General features: G+C 40.1%; 1 protein-coding gene across 1 annotated transcript in view; it reads right to left on the bottom strand.

Moving 5' to 3' along the window:
- Pou6f2 (POU class 6 homeobox 2) overlaps nt 1-23,784 on the bottom strand; it is a 370,228-nt gene that overhangs the window by 12,030 nt on the left and 334,414 nt on the right. The window contains exons 6-7 of the mRNA XM_046460650.2: nt 12,595-12,801; nt 1,790-1,958 (exon numbers count right to left, since the gene is read on the bottom strand). Coding sequence (XP_046316606.2) covers nt 1,790-1,958; nt 12,595-12,801 — 376 coding nt within the window. The remainder of the gene's footprint in view (nt 1-1,789; nt 1,959-12,594; nt 12,802-23,784) is intronic.

The raw sequence follows: 23,784 nt of genomic DNA, 5'->3' as shown, positions 1-23,784 counted from the left end.
CTGGGAATTTCTTTGGTGGCAGGAGCATCTTTTGTTCTAATGAGGTAACTGTTGGTTGGATCCTGATAGCTTCAAGATGGGGGTTAGTCATCAGAAAGACCAAGTTATGATGAAAATTTGGGGGAGAGGGGCTGGAGATTGAGTTAATAACCAAGGATGCCTATATGATGAAACCTTTTATAAAAATTCATGAACTACAGGGTTCAGAGAGGTTCTGCATTGATGAACACATCCATGTACTGGGAAGGTAGCATACCCCAACTCCATGGGGACAGAAGTTCCTGCACTCAGGATCCTTTCAGAACTCACCTTGCATACTTCATCTACAACTTTAATCATATCCATTATAATGAACTGGTAAGTATGTTTCCTCAAATTCTATGAGTCATTATATCAAAATATTGAACCAGAGGGATATGGTCCATAAATAACTAGATTATACATACATTCTACCATTCATTCTATTGATGGATTTTGAGACAGAGGATCAACAACTAAACAACAAGCTCAATATCTATTGTAATAAGTTTAGCAATGGGTTTGTGCCAAGTCTGACTCCCAGTGGTACTGCCAGACACTCTCATGCAAAGAAGACTCTAGAGCTAGTATGGGCTCCTAATTCAGGCTCTGAGTATAAGTTTAGAGTTTTTTGCTTCACTAGTATATGATAAAGAAGCCTCTCTACCTCAGGTCTTCATATTTCAGATCACTCACCATTTACTTAGAACTTAGATGTTTCGCTGGCCACCAGGCAATTGAAATCCCATCTGGCTTATTAAGTAGCTCTGTTACTGAAAAAGCATCTTTCTGGTCTAAATCACCTATACAATTGAATATATATCATTATTTTCTTTTTTGGAGAGGCTACTTTGCATTACCAGATTTGCCCCACGGCATGTGAGGATCCTACTGATTCTGTTATAACAGGTCATTCTTGACCCTTGACCAAACACAGATACTCACTTGCATGTAGCCTTATTTTATGGCACAGTTGCCTTTGTAACAGTATAGCCCTTTAATCCCACAACTGCTGGATTTTTTGTTCCTGGTGAATTGCAATCTGTGTACATGTTCTTTGCTTTATGTATAAGTAAAAATTGTCCTAAAAGTGAATAAACGACATTTAAGGAGACCATTACCCCATTCATCTTAACGTACTTCTATTTGCATGTGAGAAATATGCTGTCTTCACCTGGGGACAAATACCATTTCTAAAAATTTTATATATAGTACCCAACTCAGGGAGGGAGACTTCCAGGCTTGTTTTATTTTATGAATGGTTGTTCAGAGATTTCCCATCTGATTCCAGCCCATGCAGCTTCTGCCACATGCCACTGGAGGCGGCTCATTGTGCACACACACCCACCCGCCCACAGGCACGCTCTCTTTTATTTCCTCTGACACCTACAAACAGAACGGCAGGAGACTTCAAACACACAGAAAAGCAGCTTGACCCTCCGGCTGAGTGCCTGTTGTTGGTTATTTCAGTTCTGAGCTATGTGGCTCATGCCCTGCAAGCTGATCAGTTTCTACCTGCTGGAGGGACAAGACTGACTCAGCACATCAGGAGCCCTTAGGATGGAGCCTGGCCCCCGAAGCACTAATCTAGGGGTGCTCTGGGGGCCTGCTGCCCATCATCTGGCCCTGGGCAAGGACTACATTTTAATATTGGGCAGGAGAGAGAGAGAGAGAGAGAGAGAGAGAGAGAGAGAGAGAGAGAGAGAGAGACATTGCAAATAAGCCAGAAGAAGGCAACCATGATTTAAACCGAGCCAGAAAGGATACTTACTGCTGACTAACTGGCCCACGCTCAAAGCTGAAGAAGAGGAGGATGAGGAGGAAGAAGAGGAAGCCTGTCGGACGGGACTTTGAGACATGGATGCTTGGCCGTGAGCCAGGTGCAGAAGATTGCCTTGGGCAGCTGCTTGACCCACTGACGTCTGGGAGGGTTGGTGGAGCTACACAGGGGATTGTAAAAAAAAAAAAATACACAAATGAATGGAAAATTAGGGGGTAAAATGCCAGGAAACAGAAGTTTCACTGGGCTTGAATAATTTTATTTCCAAGAATATACAGTCTTCTTCTTAGGAGGAGCGCAGGACTTGCAACCACAGGCAGGATTTAAAAAAAAAAATCATATAATATGTTGCTGCTTGCCTGACAGGTATTTTGTTAGTAATTCTAAATATATTATTAATTCCATATTTGGCTTGCTCGAGCACCCAATTTTCTATACTCCTCAGCCATGGCATGTGGCTGGACTCTTTCTTCCTGTTTCTACAATTGCAGCACACTTGACAGGCTTCTCAAGTATGTATGTATAAAACGTAACACAATTAATTCAAAATGCAAAACTTGAACTTAAAGATGTGGCCATGCCCTATCATTTTGTCTCAGGGAGCTGGTAATTAGAGGAAAATTCCAACTTAGGCTGAGCATATATGGAAACTTTCTGCTCTCCCAGATCCCAGAGTCTGAATGGATTACTGTGGGGTTGATAAAATGCTCTTTGATGTTGTATAGAAAATTAATAGAGAATTGTGGAAGTCAAGATGAAAATATTCCATAACACCCACAGCTCTCAGTTGTTCCTTTCTTATGTTTTTCCAGCCACTGTATTGGAGACATTCCTGCCCTCTCTCATTTAATTCTCACATCAGCCTGTGGTATTGGTACAATTTTAACCCCTCACCTACAAACAGGAAGCTGAGGCACAGAGGGGTTAAAGGATTTTATAGGTTTGTCCAATTGATGCCATATGTCTATAGGTATATGAAGTCTGGTCCTAGGGTCTGAGCTAATACTCACAATGTCACAAGAAAGAATTAATTTTAATTTTTAATATTTTGTGTGCATCAAGAAAGGCTGTCTTTATATCTGTATAGTCATTATTCCTTTACTGGTTATTGCAGGACTATTGCTATGAAGAGTGGCTCAGCTCAGGAGAAGAAGGAAAAGAGGAAAGGAAGATGATTGCAAGTTCTAGGGCCACTTGGAGAGATCCCTCTCCATCCTGCATTGTTCTTATAAAAACACTGCACTAGGGCAGTCCAGGACTCTAAGCAGGTGGGTAAGTGGCCTTAGCAGTAGCCACCTTTGTTGAGTGGATACATGTTGACTTTTTGGTTAATAAAGTGCTCTTAGATTCATCATCACACTCACAGAGGTGCAGCAAGGTTTTTATGAAAGGTGTCCAGCCTGGGAGCAGAATTAGCTGAGGCCCTGAACTTTAGCAGCAGGGCCACCCACAAAATAGACACCAATCTTGGATCATTTTCTCTGTATCTAAAAACCAGCCTGGGTGGTTCAATTTCACATTTATCACTGCTTTCCCACTGTGTGTGCTCATTATTTCATTGAGTTTCGTTGAGATATAATTCACACGTAATAAAATACACCCATTTCAAACACAAGTTTCATGAGTTTTGTCAAATGAATGTACCTGTGAAATCTCAACAATCAAGACAGAAAACTTTCTTATTATTCCACAAAGTTCTCCTTGTCCTTTGCAGTCAATTCCCCCTAACTTTCAGCCAAAGGGAAAATGTAATCTAAGATTTCTTAGAATGTGAGAAAGATACTTTTTCCTCCCAAAGTAAATAATTACTTCTTTTTAGGACACTGGGGTCCTGAATTCTCTCTGGAGTTCAACAACCCAGAGAGAAACTATAAAAGTTCTTAACGGTTCTTACTTTCCAGGAATCAAGAAGGTTATATTAGCAGTAGCATCATAATGAGCCAGTTGCCAGTGTAGACACATGGTCTGTTAATTCTAGACATGCTTGTAAGTCCAGACAAATGGCCTCCTGTACCTGCCACATCAGCCCAGAGGTGTCCTCTCCCTCACAACTTCTTTCCTCAGAAAAAGGGAATGTTAGAGGCATCACTTCTTTTTCTTTTCATTCCTCAAATATGAAACACAGCACTATGTGTTTGATATTCTTAGTAATTTTGATGTGTTCTTTGGCCATTTTATCTTTAAAACATATTTATCAAATACAATAAGACAAATCAGAGATTCAAATTATTTCATGAAACAACTCTGGGGTTCAATATGAAAATTTTACTGACTTTAAGCATCATGAAAAAGATGTTATTTAATTATGTTTCAGATACTTACAATTGTGAAAATCACGTATACTTGTTTTGCATAATTATTGGCAAAAGAAACAGATGAATAAATCCTAAAACATAACTGGCCACAAACATTGAAATTGTTTGCCAAAAGAAAATTCAGGAAGTTGGGAATAACAAGAGGCATGAAGGAAAAGCTTATTCCTTTTCCATCCTACGGGGAAACTTAGAAGATTCTATAAAGGCAGTTCTTTTGTTACATTGACTTAATCTTGAAAGACCACATCTATGGGTACCATTTATTGGTTGCTTTCTCTATATTCTTACATACATTATTTAAAAAGTTTTTTTTTGTAGTTGTAGATGGACAGAATGCTTTTACTTTATTTGTTTATTTTTATGTGGTGCTGAGGATCAAATCCAGTGCTTCATGCATGCTAGTCAAGCGCTCTGCCACTGAGCTACAGCCCCAGCCCACATATATTATCTTTAATCTTGTCAATAACCCTCTTTTTAGGTGCTGGTGATATTGTTATAGAAGAGGAACAGAGATTTAAAAAGATGAAATGACTTACTTGGGACAACATAGCTAATATGAATCTGGGTAAGTCTGACTCAAAAGCTACCATGCCTTGCTGCTCTCAATTTGGGTCTGTCATCGGAGATGAAAGGATACAAATCTGGAAAATGGCAGGAAGCTCTTTTTGGGAAGTGTGGCAAAAAATGAGATGGGTTCAAACAGATGAATCTTGGTGAGCTACCCTTTAGAGTTGATCATCCCTAGTGTAGATCATCATGATGTAACCATTTGAACACAGTTTGCTTGCTTTTTTTCCTAATATAAAATTTAAAGTATTTTTATAGCTTGAATACTTTTTAAAAAGTATTCTCTACATGTCCAAAGGTATTTAAAAATTCTTATTATTAAGAAAACATGACACTCTCAGGTGGCTAGAGGATAGTCCAAAAATTTATTAGGATTTTTTAGTGTCATCTGGGGACACATCTCAGATGGAGTTGCCTACAGATTGTCCTTTACCCAATATAATTAATTGTGGTTTTCTGTAGTACTCCAATTTCTTTTTCTCATCACTGTATCCTTTTTATACCACCATATTTTCTATTTACTCACTACACCCATTAGACTGCCGAAGGAGCCGGAGTTTGCCTGGGTCTGAGTTCACATAATGACTTTCTTGCCCTTTTTTGAGCTGTGGAACCAGGTGCAAATAGGCAGGGGCATGGGGAGCCAGCACACAAGGACAGGGAAGGGACAGTTCTCGTTAGCCAGAGGAGGGAAGATGTCCATCCCACACAGGGAATGACAGACAGGGAGGACAAGACTCAGAGGCTGAAAAGCTTTATGCTTCCCACTGGCTCTCACAGGCTGGCTCTGTTGGTTTGTTTGTGTTGGTTGGCACTGCCAGGGTGTTTCATGTATTCAATAAAAAGAGATTGAAATAGCACACAGGAAAGGCTTTCTTGATTTTCTGTGCCACTGCTCCCTGTGTATCTTCCATGTGCAATGCAGTATATCCTTAATAATGTTTTAGTTTCTGGAATAAATCACCTTCCAATTAAACTTCTGATTGATATAAAAATAAGTGGGTGTACCAAGTGTCTTGGAAAATGGAATAAAATGCAGAATGTGCTAGATAAATTGGGAAAGGGAATGCCTATAGACAGTAAAATTCAAATGGGATTAAATATAGAGAAATACATTTGGGGAAGAAAACCTTTCTAAACCTGCAAAGGCAAAAAGGAGGATGTCTTGCCTTGTACAACTATGCCAGGGAGTTGGGATGAAGTGGAGGTGGAACCCTCCGTGTGGTACAATGGACGCAATAAACAGCCCTGAGAGGCCCCACAGCCAGGGCATTTGGCAAAGGTACTGGGACTCCTGTTCTCTCCCTGCACAGGCTGGCATTTATTTGAGTGATGCACATCTTAGAATAGCTTCAAGAGAAACTAAATCAGTGGCTTCAATATTTAGCTTCATCAGAATCACCTGGAGGATTGTGAAAAAACAGATCACTGCATCCCATCCCTAGAGTTTCAGTTTGGGGTTTAGGTCAGAGGTGGGGTCAAAGAATTTGTATTTTTAACAATTTGCATTTCTTCTACAACTTCTACGGTTCTGCTGCTGCTGGTGGTTGGGGGACCACACAGGTTTTGGAAGGAGCTTCTCTTGGATAAAAGCTAAAGAGAGTGGATTTATTATGTCTAGACAAGAGAAGCCAGAACCCAGATACAGTAAAAACCTTTACTAAGTTGGAGGATATAATGAATTCCTGAGTCTTACTGAGAAGTTTGCTCTTCTGCAAGCAGGATAAGAGTATAGGTATTAAATTTGCTGAATGATTTGAAGTTGACAGGGGATACTCTTCCTTGAACAATTTTTGGGGCCTGGAACATGATACCAGGGGAAATTTCAGCTATATTTGTGGGAAGTTTAAAACAGTAAAGAGGAAGCTGTTTTGTAGCATTTTGAAAATTTATTCCTTCTAGCTCTATTCCATGACTCTGAACTGTGTCCTTAACATTAAATGGGAAGAAGAGCCCGACATAGAAGTTTCCAGTGCATGTACCTACTATCTGGAGATGATGGTGTAGTAAGTAGGTCAGAAATGCCAATTTCTGGGATGTGGATGTGGCTCAATCGGTAGCAAGCTCGCCTGGCATGCACGCGGCGCTGGGTTCCATCCTCAGCACCACATAAATATAAAATAAAGATGTTGTGTCCACCGAAAACTAAAAAGTAAATATTAAAAAATTCTCTCTTTCTCTCTCTCTTAAAAAAAGAAAGAAAGAAATGCCAATGGCCTCAAGAAAAAGAGAGGAAAGCAGTGTCCCTCAATGTCAGGCACTGTGAGGATGTGAGGTAGTGAGGAGAAGAAGAATGAGAGTAGGACTTAATGGAGATGCCCCCAAACAGACAGGGATGACCAAGGCAGTCGTAGATAAGCATGTAACATACAACAAGGACACATGACAGAATGGAAATTAGGTTCTAGTGCAGAGCAGAACATTAGGGATTAAAGGAAGCTGAGATAATGAAGTGGGAGAGTGTGGAAAGAGGAAGGGGATGAAGTATGAGAAAGAGACAGAGAAGACAGTACTGCATGGAAGTCCTTCCAAATCTCTCCTGCAAGCACTAATCTGGGACACATTGGCAAACGACAGAAGATAGTGGAAAGACACAGAGTGCCTGGGCTGGGTGTCTCTGGAAGCATGGCTCCAGGATGCTGGAGCCATTTCACTGTCACAGTGAAATGTGACAATTCAGAAGCAATTAAATGAAACATAATTGACTGGTCTCCACCTTTTAGATGTAGACTTTGAATGATGGTACAGTCTGTTGAATGGAGCGTGAAGGAAAGCAGGGAGAAGGGAGAAACACAGGGAAGCTGCCCAGAGGAGGGATTCCTGACAGTGGATCCAGATTGCAAAGGATGAATGATCAGGATTTTGCCAGTCAGGGAAGGTGAGAGGACATTCTTGGGGCACAGAATATAAAGAAAGCATGAGCCATTGTCAGCTGAACTTGAAACAGACAAGGTGAAACCAAAGAGGTGAGATGTTGAAATACCTGGCAGGAGGGTCAAAAGGCTGCTTTGTTTTGGGATCACTACGAAGGGAAACCCCTGTACATTTTAGATCACTTGTGGATGGAAATGCCTCATTTATGTCTTTTGTGGGTAGCTCCAAGAAAAAAAATTGGGAGACAGTAACTTAAACCAGGACTGGGGAAGGAGGCTGATTTTTAAAAACTGATAGATGAGTACATTTTTGCATTTACTTGGAAACAAAATGATGGATTTGGATAATCACACAGCATTTTAAGAGAATTAATTTAAACAAGCCACTTTCCATTGGCTTTCTATGAACACCAAGATTAACTTTTTGAAGAAAAATTGAAGGTCTTCATGGATGGTGATTTCCAAGAATTATAGCTATGGTATTTAATTTTTGAAAAGTAAATTTCAATGCTATGATTTTCCAACTTATATTTTTCTTTCAAATATTTTTACCTCTTCATGATCCTAAAATCTCCCCTTAACTTTTGTTAATATTTATTCAAAGGAAGAAGAAATATGCACAAAAATGGGGGTCTGTATGACTTATGAAGAAACTATTAGTTCACAGTCAGAGGACAATCAGGGGGAAAATAAGCCAGGGAACTGGAATCCATCTCTTTCTTTAGGTCTGTTGTCATAAGCGTCAAGAATGTAGAATAAAAGGTTACTTTTGAGCTCCACTAAATATTTTCATATTAAGTAATTTTTCTATGTGCATAGATTTTTATTCTTTTTCCACCTAGTCCTTTTCTGGCTTTTGTCTCCTTGTGTTGTTCACCAAGCATCTCTGATATGACACTGTGGAAGCTATATTCATCTGGGGATTCTGGATTCTGATGTATTTTTTAAAAAAATACTGTTTGTATTTCGGACAATAACTGCAGGTTTTTCTTTGTCTATCACCAGAGAAATAAATCATCAATAGTGATAGATCCTCCATTCTTAGATTTTATTCAGGCCCCTTTAGTTAATGATAAGCAGATGTAAAACAAATTAAGGATACAATTATTATTTTTTAAAATTAAAATGAATCCTTTCAGGTCAATTGGTCTTTCAGTCCTATGACTCACTCTGTGAAAGTGGACTTCCTTCTGAGTATGGGTTAGGGGACTCTCTGCTCCTATAATTTATGACTTATTTTACTGTCAGTACTATGCTCTGTGAGATTTGTCATAAATCACTTGAAAAAATAAATTGAGAAACTTCTCCACTGAATGATAGAAATCCTTTCTTTTAAAGAGTTTGTCCGTATGATATTTCTTCAAGTTAAAGGGTAAAACTTAAAGAAAAAAATTGAAAAATATATCCTTATATGTCTGGTTCTGAGTCTTTAACTTTTTGACTCTGAGAATTTTATGATCCTTTGACTCACAGTCTTGAACTCAGACTTGCATATCTGTTGATTCATCCAACTCATTAACTTTTCTTATGTTCTAAAGTGTTTCAACCAGAGCCGATGACAAGAAATGAAGCCATTCATTATTTTCATCATTTCCCTGATATTTCTGATCAGATTTACCATTGGTTCCTTGGTTGTTCTGCTACTAGGTTAGCCCTCTGATTTAATTAGAACAAGAGACCTCTTGGTGCCTGCTGTGACTTGGGAATTGAAGGTGTTTCCCACATCTCTCTTTTCAGCTATGCTCATGTGTTCTCTCATTGTGCATGCACATATATGAGAGGGAATCCACTGTTTAGACATTGTGGCTGATGTGAATTGGATTTGCAAGGTATATCCACAAGAAGGTGGCCGTTTTTTTTTTCCCCAGTTGCGAAATTTCTGATACTGCAGTGAAGAGGACAGGTAAAGGTGGTAGTTAGACCTACAGAGGATCATTGGTTCCCTCCATAGTGACAAGTTTTCATTCTAAGGGCTCACAAGCACAGTGTGAGAAGGCCCTGGAGGTGTGTCTGGGCTCATGAGAGAAACAGTGGACATGGGTTACTGATGGCTACTGTGGGCAAGAAGTGAAGGAGTGGCACCATTTCTTGTTTAGGCCCTTCTCCTAGAGCAAAAATTATAATGCCTCAAATATGGAGCTGAAATTTTATGTAACAGCAGTAGTCTATCACCCACACAGCCACCTTTGAAATTCAAGGTGAGAGTGAGAGCTATTTTATATTAAATGTTAATGATTTCTAACTAATTCATCACCTTTTTGGCAATTTACAACTTGGCTTTGCTGACAGAAATAACTTTTAGCATACTTTATGAAAAGAGGCAGATCTCCTCATGTTTTCTTCCTACAGATAATTATGAACATATTTGGACGAGGTAGAACTAGGCTTAAAAGGCCATGAGAAATAGAGAATCTGGCCTTACTTGGGGAACAAGTAGAAGGTAGGAAATCAAATGGACCTTTGTAGATTGTCAAAGAAATTAGTCATCTGAGAGACACAGGGAGGAAAAGTCCTTAATGGCAGTTTGGTGGGGACTGCTTCACTGCATGGGATCTAGGGAAAGAGGAAGAGGTGGTGCCTGGGACTGCTGTATTCCTAACCTAGAGGCTGTGTCCAGGAAGTGTATTCAGACCTGACTCTGTTTTTCCTGTGTTGATATACTCAGAACACTAGCTGCAGACCTTAGGTAGGTATTTCTATAAGTCTTTAATGAATGTGCATCTCTCTTGCTAGACTGTTAAACTCCCTGAGGGAAGGACTCCTTTTGCCTTGCTCACCGACATAGCTGAACTTCCTGGTTCAATGCCTGACACATGGTAGGCAGTCCATAAATATTTTTATTAAACAGGATTTTAAATATTAATTGAACAAGCAAATGTATTTTCCTTTCATAGCCTCTGAGTGCCACCAAGAATGGACTCTTTTTGTAGTTAGATCAGACGCCAAATGGAGACAATGGCTGGGGACTCTGGGAGGATTTTTCTGTATCATTGTAGTTGAATTCTGATATTGTGGCCTTCACCCTCCCTTTCCTTTGTAATTTGCTTCCTTGCCAACTGCTTTGTATTATTCAGTTTCCCAACAACACATAAAGGCATCTGCTTGGCCACGCACTTGCTGATGGTGTCCAACATTCCCTTCTGCCATCTTTCTTTTGATAGTGTACCCTCCAATTTTATATTTGGGTCTTAGCTTTGCCCATCTCTTATTTCTTGACTTGCCCATTAAACAGACTACTTGTTTCAAGTGTTTAAAATAGAGAAGACCCACACTTTCAAACAATATAACAGAGAAAGAGTGATTGCTCTTTTTTTTTTTTTTGCTGTACCTGATTCCTGCTATGCAGCATTTAATACTTATCCATGTGCTACTTTTTTGAAACTCTAGCATGCTAGATCACAGTGCTCCAGGATCCTCTCCGACTTATTGTACCATAGCTTCTCTCCTCCTTTTTCTTCTATCCCTTAAGAGCTGGTGTTCCTAAGATGATATATGGCTCTGCCCTCCTTCCCTTGCTCCTCATGCTTTCTCTGATGTTTCATTTATTTTCAACTACAACAAATGTACTCACGACTCTTGGATCTGGCTCTTCTGTCCTGAGCTCTTGTATGATCCCAGACTTATTTTCAGCTGTCTAGTACCCACTCTCAATAATTCTTGCTTGTGTTTTACTATCATCTCCTCAAGGGCTTGTTTACAATAGAAGTTTCATCACTTTAACCTTCATAATGCTATCAGAGTTGTTTTCCTGGAAAAGAAAATAAAGCTGAGCATTCCAATCTCCCTTTTCAATGTCTGTTATAGAGTCCTAAGACTGCAGGGTAAACCTTATGTTCACAGTCATCACCAACATCACAACTAAATTAGTGCTTGCTCTGGCCAGGTATTATTCTAACCCCTTCGTATATGTGAACCATTTCACCTTCATAAGTACCCTGTGAGGTAGGTGCTGGTATATCTCCATCTCACAGACAAGGAAACTGGGCCACCAAGAGGACATGTAACATGTTCAGGATCACCCAGAGGACAAAGCCCATCCAGGACTGTCCCTATGCTCCAATCACCGGAACCTTCCTCCTGCTTCTCAACATCCTGCCCTCTTGCCCTACCTTTGTGCCTGCTACTCTCTCTGCCTGGAATGCTGTTAACCCTTCATTTGCCTGGCTAACTCTTGCCCAGTGGTTCTCAAATAATTTTCTCTGGGAGGACTTAAAACTCCGTGGTCTAAGTTGGTCACTACCATCTCTGTGGTCATAACTGACCTGTTATAGGTTATTCTCTGCTTTGCTTCACAATAAGGTATGTGTGTGTGTGTGTGTGTGTGTGTGTGTGTGTTTGTGTCTTCTACAAAATTATGAGTTCCTTAATAGCAGAAATCATTTTTTGAGGGTCTCTGTTTCTTAGAATTTAGCAGGGGCCTACTACTATGTAGTAGGTTATTAAAAAAAAATAGTAGAACCAATTAGCCAGGAACTCCAATGAGGCCAGGAACTGTGTTTATCTTCTTCAGCGCTGTATGCCGAGCCTCTAGCATAAATGCACAGGCAGTGCTCAATTGATATTTAATGACAATATGAACTGATTCATCATGGTTTTAGTAAAATCAACCAAACACAACTTCCTACTTTTCATTCCCTTATTTGAAGGCGGTAATCCCAGCATCAACTTGGGCACTCTTGGTGTTTAATTTTATTCATTTCCAGTTAAAGTGTAAACACTCTTGGTTTCTTTTTTACTTCATTTAAGAATGTCTGAAAATTAGATATAGATGAATAAAATACATCTCAGTGGATTTTTAGGCCACTGTCTGTTTATAATTTATATATTCCCATTTTTTATATTAGAGAGCAATTTAGTTATTTACTACATTCTAAGAATGAGAAATAAAGTTGTGTGTTACTTTTAAAGTATTGGTATGTTAGGGTTAGTGAGGTTAAATATTTAGTAATTCAAGAATTACTTTTCATTGATACCAAAACAGAGAAGGGCGGGTAAAGAGAGGTGTCTGGTAGGAATGACAAGTTTGGTGTGGGAACTTTACCTGCTGGCCTGGTTTTATTGGGGAGAGCGTGATGCCCTGGGTGTTGATCACAGGCAGGATCTGGTTCCCGATGACTGTGGCGATGATCTGGCCCTGGGCATTTGTCAGGAGCTGGGGGGTGATAGGCTGTACTTGAAGGCCCTGAGTGCCACTTGCTGCTTGGCTTGATGGCCCTGGATTAGGCATCAGTGGAATGGTCCCAATAATCTGTAAAAGATAAACCCACATGTGAGGAGCTTGGCTCAATTTAGGGTCTGCACATACAACCAAAGACCACATGGTACCCTGGGCCTTGTAAGATGGTTTCCAGGAGTAGGTCAGAAGGGTATGGAGTTGTGAAAAAAAAAAGTAGCAGGGAATGAGTTAAGAAGAGATAATTCCACATAGACTGCATTCACCACAGGAAGGGAAATGTATCTTATTTAAAATTAAAATCAAAACAATGATAAATGCATAAACATGCAATTTCTTCCAGGACAGTACAGACATCGGCTTTCTCTCAGAACCAGGAAGAGGATGGTTTCCCAGCAGTCAAAGCCTTGGCCCCCTGGAGGACTACATCTCTTCCCCACAAGGGCCCCACTTGTCCTGACCTCTGGGGCTCCCCTTCCACAGGCTGCTCCTGACATTCTTTCCTCTGCCCTCTCTCTCTCTCAATGCTGGGGTCTACTTCCTGCCAGCAGGATGTGGGGCTTCAGGCATCCTGGTGCTCATGGTGGTGGAGAGCTCAGGCTCTGGAGACAGGCGAACAAGATTGCCCTCCCGGCTATGCCACCTACCAGCCATGTCACATTTGCCAATAGACCTAAGCTTTTTGAAGGCTTGAGAAAATCAAGATCATAAATAAATGTTTGAAATTCTTAGAGATGAAGGGACTCTGAGAGGGTGAAATCAGAAAAAAACATGCATTTTAAATGATGCATTTTAAACAAGTAGGGGAGCTAAAGTTTGGCGATTTGGGCCTCTGTGAAGGTGACGGGACAGGTTTTCCTTTGCATCTGCCTGTGGCTTCAGGCAGTAAATAAAGGGGACTGACTTTGGGAAGGGCCTGCTGGATCCAATTGCTGTGGAAGGAAGGAAGGCACCACGGAAGGGAGCAGCAAATGTCCAATGTGTCCACAGAAATAAAGACCTTACCCATACATTGTTAAGAAGAGGTTTAATCTGTAAAAACCAAACTATGATGTGTTTCCAAATATGGTGGACTTTTCTAAGGGCAGTCTTGGGGGCTTGTTATGCAGATGGTTTTTTTTTTTTTTCCTGCACATATCATATGCAGGATGGTTAGGCAGTTCTGTTTTGTGGGTCATTGTCAAAGATTGCTTCTCAATTGTGACGCATGGTGACCTGGCCTGTGGGTCACCAAGACATAGTCATAATAATGCCTCAGAGAGTGCTTTCACATGTATGATTTCATTTCATTCTGTATTCTTCTGACAATTCTATGAAGTGGGTATTGGTTATGCCTTTACTTCATAGATAAGACATAGAGGTATAGGGAGGAAAAGGAACTCCACAAAGCCACTTAATGGAGTTTGTAGGTGACAGGTAGAACTGGAATCTGGGTGTGGCTGGCCCCCAAATAATTGCTTTGACCTTTGCTTCTTGGGTCCCCCATCACCTGGAGATACCAGCTTTGCGACAGTGTTCACATCCTGATTGCAATTTCTCTCTAGGTGATTACCTGCTTGTGAACTGGGTTTATAAGTAATATTATTTCCTACCCCCATAGCACCTGCACAGGGCTTTGAAGGTAGTTTCTCAGTAAACAACTCCTCAATGAATAGTTTTTAGAATCAGCTACCACTAGATCTCCAAATGCAACCCAGAACCACAGGAGAACTGCAAGACCACATTATTGGAGGATAGGTCATGTCAGAGAAAGCCCCCTCCTCACCTGGCCATTGCTTCCACTACAGAAGCCCCTGAGGGATGGTTCTAATGGAGGAGCTGTACGAATATCAAGTATCAATGGCAGTTGTCAATGGACACTGATAAAGCTCCAGTAATTACTCCAAGATTGTTCAGTCATCCCTAAGGGAGTTTCCAGGCCTGCAGTCTCCCCCAGAAAAGCTTCCATGTCCATACAGCAGCATCAGCCACAAACACGACCCCACTGCAAGCAAGGTCAGGAGTAGTCCACATCAATAGATCACAGCACATAAGTACTTTATTGATGCATGGTCTTGCATTAAGCTTCCCAGGATTCAAAGATTAATTCCTGTGACCCCCACAGGTGATGTAAGAAAGGCCTAGGGAACCAACCTCCTGTCCCAAGCTACTTTGGATAACTCCCCTTTCCATGCATGTACAGAGGAAACTCAGCGAATGACCCACCCACTCTGGCTGTCCCCAGTGTTTTAGGCCTTCTCAGACCTGCTCCATCTGATTGGCCTGAGCTGAAAGCCTGTGAATGCTGGATGCATTTATGAGGCAGAGTCGGTGGGTTCTATTTTAGGCAGGATGTCAGTGTGTTTAGGAGTCTGTGGGAGTAAGTAGCCCGAGAGAATGCCTCAGAGTGAGGCAGAGCACATGACAGTTACAGAACACACAGTGATGAAAAGAGAAGCATTCTGCCCCGGGATGATTGACAGGAGTCTGTGCTGCCTCCGTGGTAACGAGATGCGCTTTCTGGGTGAAAGGAGAGGCAGAAAGGCAAATGCAAACGACTCACCAGCCTCTCCTCTAAGTACAGCCTCACTTCCCAACCCTGAGCTGCGATATCACTAAAACATGTGCCACTTATGTCCTTTCCACCTCTCCTCTCTTTTTTTCCTAGGCGTTAGCATCATGTATCAAGGATGGGACAACAGTAGTGTCAGAGCCAGAGGAATCTGTAATGGCCTGACTGAAGGAGCCCTTTAATAAAGGGAGTTTGCCTGTGAGGTGAAGGGCAGGGGCCGGAGGGTTGAGAGTCAGAAAACCTTGTTGAAGTTATGCATTTATCATTTTTCTCCCCATTTCAGGGATGTTAGGATCACCATGTCAGCATGCCAAAAACTTGGCAGTGCATTGTGGGGAGTTTTGTCACATTCTCTATTGTATCACAATATGCTGGTTTTAATTTGCTTTCTTTCATTGAAGGATAGAGATGATCACACACTGGATTGTCTAAAAATGTCCTGATGAGTCTATTTTGCTTAGGCTGGCTCTGATGCCTGTTAACATCTCTACATATCTGATCAGAATTCCTCTATGGACTTTGATTTCACAAAGATTGCAACAAAGAGTTGAGAGATGCCCAGGTGGCAAAGGTCTGAGATTCCATATTCATAAAAAGTTGTCTGTTTTACTAGTAGAGGTTGTATTTTAAACTAGTGTTTTTGGTGAGAGTTAATAAATGGAATGACATCAAATTGAAAAGTTTTCTGCAATGCAAAGGAAATAATTAGGAATGTGAAGAAAGAACCCAAAGAATGGGAGAAAATCTTTGTTAGTTACTCTTGTGACAGAGGATTAATATCTAGAATATATAAAGAGATCAAAAAACTTTACTCCAAAAAAATCAAATAACCCAATTAAATAAATGGGCAAATGAATTAAATAGACACTTCTCAAAAGAAGAAACACAAATAGCCAACAAATATATGAAAAAAATGTTCAACATCATTATCAATTAGGGAACTACAAATCAAAACTATACTGAGATTTCATCTTACACCAGTCAGAATGGCAGCCATCAAGAATACAAATAACAATAAATGCTAGATAGGATATAGAGAAAAAGGAATATTTTTACACTGTTGGTGGGACTCTAAATTAGTACAACCACTATGGAAATCAATATAGATGTTTTTCAAAAGACTAGGCATGGAACTACCATATGACTCAGCTGTACCATTCCTCAGTATTTATCCTAAAGAATTAAAGTCATACTACAGTGATCCATGCATACCCATGTTCATAGCAGCACAATTCACAGTAGCCAAACTGTGTAACCAGTCTAGCTAGGTGTCCATCAACAAATGAATGAATAAAGAAAAAATTATACACACACACACACACACAATGGTATTTTACTCAGCCATAAAGAAAAATGAAATTATGTCATTTGCAGGAAAACTGATGGAACTAGAATTGAAATAAGTCAAACTCAGAAGGTCAAAGTTTATGTTTTCTCTCAAATGCAGAAGATAGAGAAGAAAAAGGACAAGAAAATTTAGGGGTGATCACATGAAAATCAAGGCAGATCAGTAGGGGAAAGGGGCCAAAAGATGGGAGGAGGTAGAAGGGCTGAGGAGTGATATTCGCCAAATTATGTTATATTTCATGTAAGTACGAATGTGTAACAACAAATACCATCGTTGTGTACAACTATAATACACCAATAAAAGATGTGGAAAAAATAAAGTTAGGCTTTTTGGGATTTAGTGGATGTAATTGCATCCACACGTATTTCAACTAAATCAGGAAATTAAAACAGGTTTGACAAGTGGACAGGGGATGTCTTGTTTCAGGGCAAAGGTAGAAAGAGGATACTTTTGAGACACTTGTTATCTGAAAACTAGGTTTTAGGGGAGTTTGACTGCTCAGATCCCCAAAGCTCAGAATTTACTTCTAGAAGAAATCCTGATAGAGGTCATGCTGCTGAACAAATAAGGTGACTGGCTATGACTCATGTTCAAGTCATTCAATACTCAAAACTAATCCATGTTCTCCTATGACACTGAGGATTCTGGTGGAGCAGCTGGGTTCCTGTAGACCCTCCTTTCTGTAAGCATTGCATCATATGCCATGGGGGATGCCAAGGAGATGCAGTTGGTACAGGGTAGGGGTAATAAGACATTGAAAGAAAGATTCTACCAATTCAAGGGGAGAAATGAAAAATATTAAATGAGTGGACAGGGACTATCTGATGACAATTTCTATACCTATATAGCAGGTGCGCAGAAGAATATTGAGGATAAACAAGTAACTTCAGAGGAAGAAAGGTGGGGATGGTTTAGGAAGACTCACAGAAGATAGGGAGGTTGGATGGGATTGGGTAAAGTGGCAAGACTAACCTAGAGATGAGAGATAGGGAGGATGGTGAGCTCTCCAGTTTGGAGGCCAGAGGAGGCAACAGGCCAGCATGTGTCAAACTCCATCCAGCCAAGGGGTTATGATGCATGGGCTTTGATGCAGTTGGGAAAGAGTGCAGAAATGGAGATATTCTGGTATGAATGTGGCAGTATGGATAGAATGGACTAAAGTGGTGAGAGACTATAGACCACAAGACCAGTTGCTGGAATACTATTGAAGTCATCCAAGTGTGAAGCAAAATGCTCCCATGAATCCTCAACATGGAGGATGCTTCATTCATTGACTTCCACTTCAATTCAAAAAGCACAGCCTACCCTATGCCGAGCTGGCAACATTAGAAATTTTTGAGTAAAGTTATTGCCCCATCAATCCCACAGCAAATAGCTCAGGCATCGTTTGCAATGATCTTCTGTGTCATTGCCCTGACTCTCTACCAGTAATAATTCATCTCTTATGAATACTTTAACCAGACTGAGACCCATACCAATATTAGAATGATAATTTGTGACCTGAAAGAGTTCCAGCTTCTGTGATGGGAGACTTATTTGGTTGTTGCTGTTCATGTCTACCTGTCCCTTTCCTTAGATGTGTTAACAGTATAAACCACAATTTCACATGATGCAAGAAAAGCCAGGTGATTAGTGTTTCATTAGTATCCATATTTTAAAGATTCCTATTTCCATGCATATTTATGGGTGTCTTACACCCAATTGGAACTAAAATTTATTTAGCAGCAATTATAATAGAAAGGATCATAAAGATTATTTTGATTATAGCAAGTGCTTGCAGTTTAGGGTCATATAACTCTTTTGGGTCCTCAGGTTCTCAAAATGCCCTGATTCACCTCTGCCTGGTTGTTAAATGCCCTGAATGCATTCACCGCTACTTTGTGGGTGTCATCTGAAACAGTCTGAGAGTAGTGTCACAGAAGTGCAGGCAGTCGGACAAGTCATCTGATGGGCCATGTGTTGTTGCCATCTATGATATGTTGTTAAACTCTGCTACAAGAATGTGATTGCAGATGTCAAATTGACAAGTAATTTTGTTGTCCATGTCTTTAAGAACAGGAAACCCGTCAATGTTGTAAAATCAGTGGCTTTCTCAGGGCTTTCAATGCATCAGCAGAGACAGTTCCTTTCCAAATATTTGTGTAACCTCAGCACTTTTTGGTCAAAAGGCTTTTGTTAACACTACCATTACTTTGTCCATACTTGAATAAGGGGCTTAAAGCATTTGAGAGGCAGGGAGCTGGTGGGGAGCAACCACCTAGTGGAAGCAGCCAATCACTTTCTTCTTTTTTTCTCCTCTGGCTTCAGCTGTTCTCTTTCTTCCTCCAAGGGATGATTTTATCTTCTTAAATGATACATTCATTATAGGCTCATTGTGCTCCCAGATTTAAGGTTAAACATGCTTGGAATTATTTTGGCAACCCTGATTAGGATATTGATTCTGAGGAGGGTAGGGGAATACCATTATTTCACAAACAAAATTTAATTTCCAAGATGCCATCTAATGCCTTCTTGTATTTGGCCATGTCCAAGATGAAGACTAAGAGAAGTCCAAATGTTGAGAGGGTTTCTGGTGGAGAATCTGAATCAGAGTGGTAAAGGCATGAAGATAAGCAGATGAAAGCCTCCAATTACAGAAGGACATTAAACCAAAGGGAAAAATCATTAAAAAAAAGGCATTAAAAAAGTAGTTTTAATTTTGCAGGCTGTGACAATCAGTTGGCTTTGGCTTCCTAAAGCTCTGGAAGTTCCAATGTCAGGAAGAAAGAATGTCAAGATGATTAAGAATATCTGGCATGGGCATGGGAATAGAGAATGGCTATGGGCCCAAGGGTGGCATCATAAAGCCAGGACATGAGTTGAATTATCTTAAACCACTTTGCAAGCAATAGATGGCACACATTTTTAATAAGCAACTGTGAGAAAGAACATTTTCAGGTGTACATTTTAATGCTTTTATTGTGGGTGTATGTAGGTACTCTACCCCTGGGAATACCCACCTACTTGATGTTTTCCATTGTCAACTAGAATTAGAATCCCCACCAGGTGTTCTGCTGTTTGGTTCCAACTTTAAAAACACACTCACAGACAAAAGCAAAGAATTGGAGGTGTCAGGATCTTTAAAATAGCATTTTCTTTCACATTATGTAAAGAATAATTTGCATTAAAACTGATATTATAAAAACAGCAATAACAACAATAAAAACAACCCCTCCTTTTCCCTAAAAGCTACTTAAAGCCTTTAAAGGTAATTCTTCTTAATAGAGGAAACAAATTCCCTACTGACTGTGTTTAAGCTCAGCTTTCCTATGAACTAGTGGAGATTGCTGGTGAATTACTTTATCTTTAGATTTTTAGTATTCTCATCTGTAAAACGGGAATAATGATGTTCACTGCTTGAGGTATGGTGAATACTAAATATGATAATGCATGTGAAGCCCTCAACACTGGGCTTTGCCAATCAAATAGGTGTTCAACAAATGTTCATTCATAACTTATTCTGCTTACATGAGTGTATGGGCATTTTCACAAAGTTGCAAAAGCTCTTTTGAAGGTTATATCACCATGGAAAGAGTTTATTGCTAAGAAGAGAAGACAGTAGCTTAACATGAAACATAATTAAATCTTCCCTGTCTTAAACAGAGTGCTAAGTTGGAAGTTTGCATGTTGGCACCAAGATTCAAAAGGTGTTGTATTTCAAAGGAAAGACTAGACTATATGCTGACTACGTAGAGGGGGATTCTGAAAACCAACTAGACAATTCCAGAACTAAGGCCTCCACAGTGGACACGGAGAACTTTTGAAATTCTGTGCATCTTCTCCACTTCCAGGGGTGGGACATGGGGAGCTTTCTCCTTACCTTAAGGTTAATAAAAGAGGTTGGATCAATATCATACTCTCAAATTTGGTGACATGTACCTAAAGAGTGCAAAGACAAGACGCTGTGGTTTTTGAGCTTAGAGGGGAGAAGGAAGAAAAAGGAAGAGAAAGGAGAGAAAAAGAGAGAGAGAAGGAGAAGAGGAAGAAAGAATGAAAGAAAGAGAGGAAGGAGAAGAGGAGGGGAGGAAGAGGAAGAGGAGAAGGGGGAGAGAGAGAGAGAATGAGCCCTGCATACAATAGGCATTAGTTACACATCCATTGATAGCAAGGGTAAGAATATATGTTTCTCTAGACTCATGAATCTGAGCCATTAGATGTTCTAGAGGACCCTCTGGAGAATGGGCACTAGGACAGCACCAGAGAGGGCTTTGGGGAGCAGATCTGAAGTACAGCAAGCTCTGAAATGGAAATGGGCAAGTGGAAGGAAACACATGGCCTAAAGAAATGTGCTTTTGGAAAGCCCCTTCCAGACCTGGGAAGAACTCATGAAAGACTTGGCCTGGGCCGTCTGCTCTCCTGGGCCACAGAGGACTGAGGCCATCCCCTCTTGTGTCCCCACTTCAACCTGGTGGATCAGAAACATCATTAACAAGTGAGGGAGGAGGGGAATCATTCCAACAGTGACAGAAAGAGGGACCTGGCAGCCCTTTCCTACAGTAGCAAGCAGCAGAAAGGAAGCCTAGCTGGTGGCTGCTGCTTCCATTAGTGGCGTTTCAAATAAGATCTCGAGGTTTGATTGTTGTCAGGGAACTGGGAATCTAATTTTCAATTTAAAGTGACCATAGAAGATTGCATTCCCCAAGAATACAATGGAGCAAGGACCTGAACTTCATCTGGAGGCTCAGGAAGGACCATCACCACGGTTAAGGTTGGAAGGAACTGCCCTTCCCTGAAATATTAAGTCAGAAACACTCAGAAAGGTGATTTCACAATGCCAAAAGTTTGTCAACTAAGAATGCTGGAGATATAGAGGAGAAAAGAAAGCAAGGAGTTTGGGAAAGGAGAAAAGAGAATTTAACAAGCTACCAGAGGTAGAGAATTTCAAATTGTGAACAGAAAATGTATTTTCTCATGAAAGATGAATTTGATTTATTTCTGAGAGGTAAGTGCCTGCTATCTATAATACTGATTGTTGTGAACAACCAGAGACATGAAAAATTGTGTTCTGTATGTGTACTATGAACTGAAATGCATTCTGCTGTCATGTATAACAAATTTAGAATAAATAAATAAATTAAAAAAATAAATTCTACTTAAATGTGTTAGGTGCCAAAGTTTCTCTGAGGCTTTTGAAAATCTTAAAATTATGCCAGGGAAAGCCAGTGCCTGCCAAAGGGGACAGTAGTGACAATATCTAAGGAAATGTCAGAAGGAAGAGTCAGAAGCAATTTGACCCGGCCATTTGGCAATTATGTTAGCAAGGTTATTCTCATGAGTAATCAGCAGTATTTGTAAAGTACAATAAAGATGTACTTTTGTGGATCTTTCTTCCCTCTCTTTTCCTTAATTAAATGTAAAACTATCTGAAACTCCCAGACACACTCTTGAACACATTCTTTTATTTGTTTAGTTGTTGAGACCAAAGAAATCTACTGTGTGTGCCTGTGTTTTCCAATTACAAATGATAAGGTGGGATGAAGGAATCCTATTAGATCTTAATGATGTAAGACAGGGTGGATAATGTCAATTCCAAGGTTGCTTTACAGGAACAATTTGCTTATAGACCACAGGCTGAACCCTAGTTATGCAGCCCATTAGCAGCAAACGTCACAGAAGAAACTCTACATCTCTCAGGGAACTGACAGGCCTCCCAGGTAAGAGTCAACTCGATTGATACAATGATCATTCTTATTGGACCTGAATCTTTCTCAGGTTCTTTGACAAAATGAAGTTAGCAGTCTCAGTGCTGTTCTGAGCAGTTGACAGTTCCCACTATGGTAATACTACAACTGAATCTGGCATACTCTGCACTCTGGAGACAAGTGTGTTTTTTTTTTCCCTTAAAATTTTTATTTTAAGATGTTCCATAGTATCTATACTCACATAGATTATTGTAATTGTGAGGTTTGCTATTTTCTCCTTTATTTGGGGTTCCCACTCAAGTGTTAGGAAACATTGATAAAACTTTAATCAAAACATTAAATTAAATTTACACAGATGATTCTACATTGAGATGCGAACTAAGTGGTCTGTTCTTGGAAGGACAGGTGGGGTAGCAGTCAGTGTCCAGGAATTACATCCTTTTCTTGATCAAAGCATAGATGCTTCCCATTAACATCAGTTTTAAAGTTATGTTTGAAAATTATACACTTACTATATTTAAAAGCACACTGGCAAATTTTGAATTATATAAGGATTCTTGGTTTCTCTATGGTGCTATTTTCCTTCTGCTTTTCTGCATACTTTTTACTCAGCTAGAAGGTGGGATAATGAACACAGGACAGGAGAGAGTCAATTATACAAGACGTTGTCTCCAGCTATTGTGAGGGTTCAGTTGGGCATTGCTATAGACTGAGTCTTTACGTGTCTCTCCAAACTTCACGTGTTGAAAGGTATTTCAAGCATGATGGTATTTGGAAGTGAGATCTTTGGGAAGTAATTAGGCTAAAAGGGCTATGTGATTAGTGTCCTTATGAAACAAACAAACAAACAAACAACCCCCCCAAACAAACAAACAAAAACAAAAACAAAACAAAACAAAAACACACTTCCACTATGTGAGAACACAGTAAGAAAGATGACTGGCTGTGAACCAAGAACTGGGCCCTCTCCAGATGCTGAATCTGCTGGCACCTCGATCTTGGACTGATCCATCTTGAGAACTGTGAGAAATAAATTTTTGTTGTTTATAAACCTCCAAGTCTATGGTATTTTGCTATAGCAGCCTGAGTGGATTAAGACAGGCATGGTGTTAGAATCAATGATTACTGGTTTCATTGATGACTGGGGAGCAATATTCCATGATACAAAGTGGTTCTCCCAAGAGACCAAATAAGCAAGACTCAGCATGGGAAGAGTTTTAGAATTTAGAATTTGGCAAGAAAACAAAAAAAAAAATCTCAAAATTCTCCAAATTTGAAGAAGTTCAGCAAGAAATGAGAATTTGGGCAAGGGAAGTGAAATATGGAAGGACTCTTTTGGAAATGAATGGAATTTGCCATTTTGTTCCACGTATCAGAAATGTATTGCTGGTTGTTAGCACATAGATTTCCCCCTGGAAGTGTATTGCTTATGGTAGCATATTTAAAGGTTTTGAGTGTATGTTTGACTAGGTTTGTAC

The sequence above is a fragment of the Marmota monax genome, unplaced genomic scaffold (genome assembly GCF_021218885.2).
Source record: "Marmota monax isolate L192 unplaced genomic scaffold, Marmota_monax_Labrador192_F-V1.1 WCK01_AAM20220418_F8-fsc00107, whole genome shotgun sequence".
NCBI lineage: Eukaryota > Metazoa > Chordata > Mammalia > Rodentia > Sciuridae > Marmota > Marmota monax.
Note: the sequence above shows the minus strand (reverse complement) of the source record. Positions and strands in the feature narration are given on the sequence as shown.